The 10672-nt window shown below is 40.8% G+C and overlaps 1 protein-coding gene across 1 annotated transcript; it reads right to left on the bottom strand.

The window, feature by feature from the left end:
• Positions 1-347: 347 nt before the first annotated feature.
• LOC132479066 (DET1 homolog) lies at positions 348-2462 on the bottom strand. The gene has a single exon (XM_060082622.1). The coding sequence runs from the start codon at positions 2359-2361 to the stop codon at positions 709-711; it is 1653 nt and encodes a 550-aa protein (XP_059938605.1). The 5' UTR covers positions 2362-2462; the 3' UTR covers positions 348-708.
• Positions 2463-10672: the final 8210 nt, after the last annotated feature.

Here is a 10672-nt window from a genome sequence, read left to right as displayed (position 1 = left end):
TAGTGACATGCTAGTGAATGTGAAGTGGTATCTCACTGTGGTCTAGCTATGATCCATTTTGAGTTAATTTTTAACAGTGTAAATTGTAAATCAAGGTTCATATTTCTGCATATAGACATCCAGTTCTAGCACCATTCATTGAAGACTTTCCTTTCTCTACTGAGTTGCTATTGCACCTTGGTCGAAAATCAGTTCATCATATTTGTGAGTCTATTTCTGGGATTTCTATTCTGTCTCATTATTCTTTTTTTTTTTTTAAGTATGCAAATAACAAGGCTTTATTTTTTTTTCTTATAAAGACAGCCCTGTTATTGGCTAAGTGGAAAGGTGTATACACTTCTCATGAGTAAACAAGATTCACCTGCTTCAGGCTGTATACCATAATGCCAAAGAAGTGACATGAAGGAGGCAGAGGTGTAATGCTCTCATCTTCATAGCAATAAAATGCAAAATAAAACAAAACTTAAATGGACTTAATTAATGCTGGGCATTCCCACAGGGAAAAGGCAAGAGGACTTTAAGTCGATCGGTAGTTGTACTGTGTACGACAAAAAAATTCCGTCAGGCTGAGCCACATGGCTCTCCCCATCTGAGGTATACAGTCTGGAACCGACAAGGCTGAGAGTCAGGAGCTTCTGCTTTACAGTCCACTGAGATATGAAGGGGGAAGAGTCTTGGAAGACCAGATGACCCGCTCTGGTGAGGCACCTACGTGCAGCAGTGTCGCATATGGAAGTTGACAACATACTCAGCGTTAGTCCTCTGCACAGAGATAGCAAAAGGCTCAAAAGGGTGGAAGGTGAAGGCAACAAGGCGTCGCACCGTGTGGTTGATGGGGCGGCCCAGTAAGCCTGCCTGAATCTCAAACTTGAGCAGACCAGAGTCCCGGGCATAGAACCTGATAGGGTGATCTCCACAAGTCTTGGGCCGCTCCATGACTGACACCCACTTGTCATCGTAGCTGAAGAGAGACAAATCAAGGTAGGGGCTACCACTGTAAGACTGGGCGCTGATGGGGAGCTGACCCAGCAGCCGGCGTACTGCCTCCGTGTGCCCTCCATACTTGGCATTTACAATAGTGTCTTTAAACCGGCGCTGGATCTGCCTTGCAAAATTGTTGCTGGAAGCTGAGCAGGGAAATTGGACTTCACTATGCAGGGTAGCGTTACGGAAGAGATCACAGAAGTTCTCAAACAGCTCCAAAAGCTCATCTGATGTATTCTCAAACACAGCGATCACCTCTGTTGTCACCATATTGTACACCACAAAGAAAGATGCCTGTGATGGATCTGTGACCCGCAGGGTTACGACATCCTCACTAGTATACTTGATAAACAGATGGTTTTCATCCAGAAGCTGCATTTTCCACATGCGCAGCTGCCGTAGTTGGTCAAAATACTGGAAGAAGCGCCTCTTGGCCATTGCACTACCATCCTGCTCTGCCCGGCGCCAAAGGTACACGAGCAGCCGGTGTTTCAGGGAGTTGATGAAGGGATCCCTGAAAGGATTGGCCATGCCTGTCTGACTGTCCCGCTGCACCTCAGGAAAAACAGCTGACACAGTGAGCAGGTCATCCTCATAGCAGAAGCGGCCAATGGTCCTCACATCAATGAACGTGCCTTCAGGAGTCACCTGGAAGACATGGATGGTCTGCTGCTGCACTGACAAGATGGCCAGGATGTTCTTATACAAGTACAACCCTTGGTTGTGTGACAGGACCACTTTGTCACACTTGAAGGTACGTGTATCACATAAGCGGCCAGTATGAAGGTCAATGATATGGAGGGAGTAGTCCTCCAGGGGGGACCGGGGGTTGGGGGTCACGGACTCACTGTTCCAATATACTTCATAAAAAGGAGGGTGAGGCTCGTCTGGGAGATAGGCAGCTGAGCCCACGATGACACAGCGGCAGTCATCAGTGAAGAGGCTGCACTCCCGGTTCAGGTGCTCGCCATTGGCCGCCACATTGGTAATGTGCAGCAGGACGAAAAAGCGTTCGAAGAGCCGGCCACGGATGTTGACTGACCGCTGGTCATTGCCATTGGACAGGATCTCCCCCTCATAGCCCTGCAGTAGGTCCTCAGCTGCCTGGCAGCCCTGGTACTCATAGATTTCGAGAGATGTCTGGTCTGAAGAGAAAGCAATGAAGTAGCGTCCATCAGGTGAGAATTTACGCAAGAAACAAGGCGGCTTTTCAACATTGACGACCGTGAAGTTGGGGAAGACATTCTGGTGGAACACTCGGACCTGGTGCCAGTGGGTGTCTGCCTTGCCTGAACTGATCCGCCGGTGTTCCAGGCGGTGAATGACATTTTGGTTTTGGATTCTTCGAGGTTTGATGGTGGAAACATGATGATCCATTATCACATCTCTGTCCGGTCCGGGCTCAAAGGGCCGAGGCGAGGGACTCCCCGGCCTTCTCGGAGCGCGCCTCCCCCAGCCCCGCCCCCGCCATGCTGTGGGACCAGGTGCCCGCAGCCGCCGGCTCCCGCTTCCGCTAGCCACTCTGTCTCATTATTCTATGTTATCCTTTTGCCCAGATTACACTGCCTTGACTGCTGTAGATTTATAGTATGTCTTAAAATCAGGTATGAGTCCTTCAGACTTTGTTCTTCTTTTTCAATATTGTCTTGGCTAGTCTAGTCCCTTTACCTTTCTATATAAATTTTTGTTTGGGATTGCATTAAATCTATAGGTCAATTTGGGCAGAACTGCTATCTTAACTATATTGAGTCTTCTAACCCATATGCATGATATGTCTCTTCACTTTAGTTCTTTTTTCACCTCTTTCCTTAGCACATAAAACCTCACATAATTTGTTATATTTATACTTAAGCATTTCTTTCTCCTTTGGAACTAATACAAATGGTACTGTTTTTTAAATTTGTGTTTCCAGTTGTTCATTGCTAATATATAGAAATACATTGGATTTTTCTATATTGATCTTGTATCCTGCAACCTTGCTAAACTTTTTAGTTCTAAGAGCTTTTTAATAGATTCTTTGGGATATTTTACATAGACAATCATATCATCTGTGAATAGTTTTATTTCTTCCTTTTCAACTAGAATGCCTTTAGTTTTCTCCAGACTTATTGCATTTGCTAAGACTTCCACAGCAATATTCAATAGGAGTAATGACAGTAGACATTCTTGCATTAATATCCAGTCTTAGGAGGAAAGCATTCCATCTTTCACCATTAAGTATGATGTTAGCTGTAGTTTTATTGCAGATGACCTTTACCAGACTGAAGAAGTTCCCTTCTATTCCTAGTCTGCTGAATTTTAATTATGAATGGATGTTAATTTTTTTTTTTTTTTTTTTCCTTTTTGCGGTATGCGGGCCTCTCACTGTTGTGGCCTCTCCCGTTGCGGAGCACAGGCTCCGGACACGCAGGCCCAGCGGCCATGGCTCACGGGCCCAGCCGCTCCGCGGCATATGGGATCCTCCCAGATCGGGGCACGAACCCGTATCCCCTGCATCGGCAGGCGGACTCTCAACCACCGCGCCACCAGGGAGGCCCAGATGTTAATTTTTTTAAACTGCTTTTTCTGGACCTATTTATATGATCATGTCGTTTTTCTTAAATCTGTTAATGTGGAGAATTACATTGATTTTCAAGTGTTGAATCAGTCTTGTATTCCTGGAATGAACACCATTTGGTTATCTTTTTTATATATTGCTGAATTTCACTTGCTAATATTTTGTTGAGGAATTTTTGCTTCTGTATACGGAGGGCAAGGATATTGTTTTGTAGTTTTCTTAGATCTTTGTCTCGTTTTGATATGAGGTTACTGCTGGCTTTATTAAAATGAGCTAGGAAGTATTACCTCTTTATCTTCTGGAAGAGACTGTGAAAAATTGTTGTTTCTTCCTTAAACGTTTAGTAGAATTCACCAGTGAAGTCATCTGGACCTAGAGTTTTCTTTTTTGGAAGCCATGAATTAGATTTCTTTAATAGGTATAGGACTATCCACTTTATTTCTCCATGAATGAGTTTTGGTAATTTGTGTCTTTCAAGAAATTGGTCCATTTCATTTAAGTTGTTGCATATATGTGCACAGAGTTGTTCATGGTATTTCCTTATTATACTTTTAATATTTGTAGGGAGACTAGTGATGTCCCCTCCTTCATTCTTTATGTCAGGACTTTGTGTCTTCCCTCTTTTTATCTTGGTCAGTCTGGCTAGATATTTATCAGCTTTACTGATTTTTTTTTTTTTAAGAATCAGATTTTGGTTTCATTGATTTTCTCCATTTTTCTGTTTTTTATTTTATTAATTTCTGCTCTTATCTTTATTATCCCCTTCTGCTTGCTTTGAGTTTATTTTGCTCTTCTTTTTCTAGGTTATTTAGTGAATTACCCGCTTTGGAGACTCCAGAACCACAGTAACAAATCCTGAATGGCCATCATCAAAAAATCTAGAAACAATAAATGCTGGAGAGGGTGTGGAAAAAAGGGAACACTCTTGCACTGCTGGTGGGAATGTGAATTGGTACAGCCACTATGGAGAACAGTATGGAGGTTCCTTAAAAAACTAAAAATAGAACTACCATATGACCCAGCAATCCCACTACTAGGCATATACCCTGAGAAAACCATAATTCAAAAAGAGACATGTACCAAAATGTCCATTGCAGCTCTATTCACAATAGCCCGGAGCTGGAAACAACCTAAGTGTCCATCATCGGATGAATGGATAAAGAAGATGTGGCACATATATACAATGGAATATTACTCAGCCATAAAAAGAAACGAAACTGAGCTATTTGTAATGAGGTGGATAGACCTAGAGTCTGTCATACAGAGTGAAGTTAGTCAGAAAGAGAAAGACAAATACCGTATGCTAACACATATATACGGAATTAAAAAAAAAATGTCATGAAGAACCTAGGGGCAAAACGGGAATAAAGACACAGACCTACTTGAGAATGGACTTGAGGATATGGGGAGGGGGAAGGGTAAGCTGTGACAAAGCGAAAGAGAGGCATGGACATATATACACTACCAAACGTAAGGTAGATAGATAGTGGGAAGCAGCCGCAGAGCACAGGGAGATCAGCTCGGTGCTTTGTGACCGCCTGGAGGGGTGGGATGGGGAGGGTGGGAGGGAGGGAGATGCATGAGGGAAGGGATGTGGGAACAGATGTATATGTATGACTGATTCACTTTGTTATAAAGCAGAAACTAATAAAAAAAAATACGCCAAAAAAAAAGGAAATCAGACAAATCTATAGATACAAAAATTACATATAAAACATTTTATTAAGATAATTAATCATAAAATAATTAATAGAGAAACCAATATTATGATATCAATAAATGCCAAAACAACATTGGACCTCATTCAGCATGATTTTAAAAATAGGTAGAATGTTCAAATCAAAACTACATTAAGGGGCTTCCCTGGCTGCGCAGTGGTTAAGAATCCACCTGTCAATGCAAGGAACACGGGTTCAAGCCCTGGTCTGGGAAGATCCCACATGCCGCGGAACAACTAAGCACATGTGCCACAACTACTGAGCCCGCGTGCCACAACTACTGAAGCCTGCGCACCTAGAGCCCGGCTCTGCAACAAGAGAAGCCACCACAATAAGAAGCCCGTGCACTGCAATGAAGAGTAGCCTCCACTCGTCACGACTAGAGAAAGCCCACATGTAACAATGAAGACCCAATGCAGCCAAAAATAAATAAATTAATTAATTAAAAAAAAAACTACATTAAGAATACAAAAAGAAAAAAAGTACAGAAAATCCTCACCCTCACTCCTGTCCCCCCAATTATTTTATTAGTCCCTTGTTTATCCTTCCAGTGTGACATTATGCAAATATAAGCAAATATGGATATATATTCTCATTCTCCTCTTTACATAAAATTCATTATATATATTTCTATAAAATATATATTTATATATACAGACACATTGTTCTTCACCTTGCATTTTTCATTTAATAATATATCTTGGAGGTATTTCCATTTCAACAAGGAAATTTTCCTTACTTTTTATTACAGCTGCATACCATTCCACTGTGTGGATATAGTTTATTAAACCAGTTCTCTGTTGGTGGACATTTGTGTTGTTTTCTATTTTTTACTATTGGAAACAATGCCAGATATTTGCAAAGCACATGTACAAGCATATCTGTGGGATAGAGTCTCAGAAATAGAATATCTGGATCAAAAGGCAAATGTATCTACAGTGTCGGTAGATATTGTCAAATTCTTCTCCATAGGAGTTGTTCTATTTTGCAAGCCCCACAGCAATGTATGAAAATGCCTACTTCTGTATGCCTCATTAACAAGCTTTTTTTTTAATTTTCAATTTTTTGCTAATCCCATAGGTGAGAAATGGTATCTCAGCATGGTTTTGATGTGCATTTCTCATATTACGAGAAAAGTCTGTTATCCTTCCATACATTTAAGGGCCACTTGTATTATGTCTGAACAGTCTCTTCACATTTTTTGGTGTGCTTTTTCTTCTTAATTAATTTATTTTTGGCTGCGTTGGGTCTTTGTTGCTGCGTGCGGGCTTTCTCTAGTTGTGGCGAGTGGGGACTACTCTTCGTTGCGGTGCGTGGGCTTCTCATTGCGGTGGCTTCTCTTGTGGAGGAGCACGGGCTCTAGGTACATGGGCTTCAGTAGTTGTGGCCTGCAGGCTCTAGAGAGAGGGACCAGTAGTTGTGGCGCATGGGCTTAGTTGCTCTGCAGCATGTGGGATCTTCCTGGACCAGGGCTCAAACCCGTGTCCCCTGCATTGGCAGGTGGATTCTTAACCACTGCACCACCAGGGAAGTCCCTGTGCTTTTTCTTCTTGATTTCTAAGAGCCCTTGATAAATAGGCAGATGAATCTTTTTGTCTGTGATATGGATTGGAAATATTTCCACCAGTTGTAATCTTTTATCCAGTTTGTATTCTTCCTCAGGGAACTGGTGAGGAAAAGCCTTCCTTTCCTAAAGCCCTCCCTCAGTGTCTCTTTCCCACTCAGTACTCACTCATTCATTCATTCATTCATGGGGATTCAACAGAATGGATGAAGGCAGAGCCTGGGGGCGAAGAAAGAACCATTTCATGATCTTATATACCCCACTGAGTCGACACTCCATGATTAAACCAGTTACACTTACTTTCATTTCATAATGTTTTCATATTTTACAATAGGCATGTATCATTTTGCAATTAGAAGAGTTAATACTGTTGTCAACAGGGATTGGGAAGCATTAGAGACTGCTTGCAAAATCCTGAAAAACATAAAATAGAAAATAAAATCATCCATTGACACTATTAATATATTAGTATATGTCTTTTCAGTTTTTTCCCCTATGTATGTGTCTTTATATCTGCTATATTATGCAAATTTTCCTAAGTCATTAAAAATGATTCAAAAACATCACTTTTCTTGTTGGAGAATACTGCATCATAGAGATATACTATGATACATTATGACATCCTCTGGATTGTGAAGTAATCCTTTCCTTCTTTTAAAAAATGTAGAAATAACACATGGTAACGTATACTTTTTACACATAATTTATTTAGTTATCCCCTTAACATAGATTCTTAGATGTAAAATTTCTCAATTGGCATAAACATTTTAAAGGCTTTTGATACATACTGCCAAATTGCATCCTGCAAGGGATGCTGCCAAAGTATTCAAGGGAAATTTAATTTCTAATAAATGCACTGAAATGCATTTATTAGAAAACAAGAAAGGCTAAAAATAAATAAACTCTAACCATGTAACTCAAGACGCTAGAAAAAAAAAGATACACCCAATAGAAGTAGAAGGATATAATAAAGAATGAAAAACTAACAAAAGAGAAAATAGCATGTAAAAGCTATTTTACAAGCTACTGTCTTGATTAGGGAAAATACGAGTAAACCCACTCCTATATACATTTAGTAAAATGGAAGAACATACTTATGCTTTTCAGGATTTTGCAAATCCTAATTTTAAAACTAACCAGAGAGAAAAGTGAGGCTGTCTCAAAAGAAACAATAATTAGACTAATAGCAGACTTTTTGTGTGTGTGTGTGTTACGCGGGCCTCTCAGTGTTGTGGCCTCTCCCGTTGTGGAGCACAGGCTCCGGACGCACAGGCTCAGCGGCCATGGCTCACAGACCCAGCCGCTCCACGGCATGCGGGATCCTCCCGGACCGGGGCACGAACCCGTGTCCCCTGCATCGGCAGGCGGACCCCCAACCACTGTGCCACCAGGGAAGCCCTAATAACAGACTTTTAATAGCAGCAGTAGAGGTTAAGGAATGACTGAGAAAATTTAAATTCCAATTTAGAATTCTATATCCAGCTATGCTATAATTCACAAGTAAGGGAGAAATAAAGAATTTACTACTCTCAGACATACTTGCTGAAAAACTACTGAAGGATTCATTTATTTTATTTACATAAGAAATACTTTTATAAGGCTTAGTATGTGCCTGGCACTATTTTAATCATTCTACAAATAATTCATTTGATCCTAATAACAACCCCATGAAATAAATAATACTATCATCTCTCTTTTACAGATGGAGAAATTGAAGCACAAAGAAATTAAGTACTCTGCCCAGGGTCACATAGCTAGAGATCTACAGAGCCAGATATCAAACCAGGCAGGCTGACTGCAGAGCTGGTGCTTTTAACCACGACACAAGCTGCAACTGCTCTAGGAGGCTGAGGAAATGGAACTCAGAAGGAAGGAGGAAATGCAAGAACCAGTGGTAAGAAACTGGTAAATATTCTGGTTAATCCAAACTTGTGTTGGCTATTTACAACATATAATAATAGTGATAAATCTGGGGTGTGTTAAAAACATGATGAAATTAAAACCATGTATTGATACAACAATAACATGTAACATGAGAGGAGGAGTAGAGTTAGTGTTCTGTTCTATCTTGTTAAGGAGGGGCTTAATTTAACAGTTATGCAAGTTAACATAAAACAAAAGGAGATAAAATGTAAATACTAATCTTGTAGAGGAAAATACAGGGAGAATAAAGAAAACATAATCCAATGGAAAGAACAAAATGAGAGAAAAAGAAACAAAACTCCCCAAATCCCAATCCAACAGATTTTTTCAAAAATTTTAGCAAGCTGATCCTACAATTTATATGAAAAAATAAAGGGTTGTAAATAGTTAAGAAAATTACTATAAAGCTATATTACTCAAAAATGTGTTACTGGCACAGGGATATACAAATAATCTATTGAAAAGAATACCTGTCTGATAGCTCAGAACATGATAGAAGTTAAAATCCATGACTTTGTTCTAAAACAGCAGCATAAAAAATATCAAAACTGTAATGTTTGGTGAATCAAGCAAATTGCAAAAAGATAATATACAAGATGATGTTATCTATGTAAAAATTTAAGATACCATGGACATACAGGTAATAAAAAAACCAAAAACATACAAGGAACAACACATAGTAACTAAAGCATAATGGTTACCTCTGAGCAGAGTTTAGAGAATAGACATGAGGCTTTAGTTGTATCTGTTGCTTTTTTTCCATACCAAAAAAAAAAAAAAAAAAAACCTGAAGTTCTTATGGCAAAAAATTTAACATCTACTTAATCTCAGTAGAGAAAATAGCTGTTAAATTTTCTGAACTTTTCTGTATGTCTGAAATATTTTGTACTTAATTTTTTAAATCTAAAAACAGAAAGAAAATAAAAGGGAATAGACAGAGAGGAAAAAGAAAGAGGAAGAAGGAAAAGAAACTTAATACAAAACCTCAGTGTTGTGAGAATTTTATTAATACCTTCATTCAGTGGTATTTGGGTGCCATCATAGTCCTCAGGGATACCAATCCCCTTCCCCAACTTAGGCCAGTGGTCCCTGGACAGCTCAACTGGCAGTCCTCCTAAAGAGTCCCAAAGCCTTTCTAACCCCCAAATGGCTGTTTAGCGGGGATGCAGAAAAACACATTGCTCTTAGGTGAAGGACTCAGTGGAAATGTTAACCAACTTTCTCTGTTCCCTACCCAGATTTAGAGATGACACTGGGTCACTGACCTTTTCATAACCTCCACTGGTCCAGGTCTTCCCTTTTCATTGCCAGACCCCCAGGCTGTTCTCTAGTTAATTTATGCCTCCTGAAGGGGGTCAAGCTTATTACTGCCTGCATATATGATCCTTCCTTCTATTGGAGGGATAATGGTCCCACCTGACTTGGGCCACGTCGGGAAATGATGGGGCATAGAGTTGCCTTCCAAGCCCTCTCACAGCAGCTCTTCCATCTCTGGTCCCAACTGGCACTGATGCCACTGGGGTCCATCCCTACCCACTACAGACCACACACTGGTCAACATAGATCTCCAAGGAGAGCCCTGCAATGGAGGTCGAGACACTTGCTGGAGACTTAGGAGAAGCCTTGGGGCTTCCCACCCCCATCACCCCCACCAACTACCTCCCAGGCACTGTTCTTTTCCTTTTCCTTCTAACCATTCCCTACCCTTTCAGACTTGCTTTTCTCTCCTCTAACTCCCCTCTGTAAACCCTGACCCAGCCCCCCCTTTTTTTTAGCTATCTCTTCTATAGACACTTACCCTGAAGATGCCTCACCTGGGGATTTCTATAATCCATGGTGCAAGGCTCCCAGCAGCCTGATGACATGATGGGCAGGGAGACAATCAGGGCCAGGAGGCTTCCAGCCTAGAAGGGCACTTTGCCAGGT

This window comes from Mesoplodon densirostris, chromosome 2 (assembly GCF_025265405.1).
Source record: "Mesoplodon densirostris isolate mMesDen1 chromosome 2, mMesDen1 primary haplotype, whole genome shotgun sequence".
Lineage (NCBI taxonomy): Eukaryota > Metazoa > Chordata > Mammalia > Artiodactyla > Ziphiidae > Mesoplodon > Mesoplodon densirostris.
The sequence above is the reverse complement of the archived record's forward strand: the minus strand, read 5'-3'. Positions and strand labels throughout refer to the sequence as shown.

Coding starts and splice junctions, on each gene's coding strand:
- LOC132479066 (XM_060082622.1), bottom strand. CDS start 2,361: ATGGATCATCATGTTTCCACCATCAAACCTCGAAGAATCCAAAACCAA.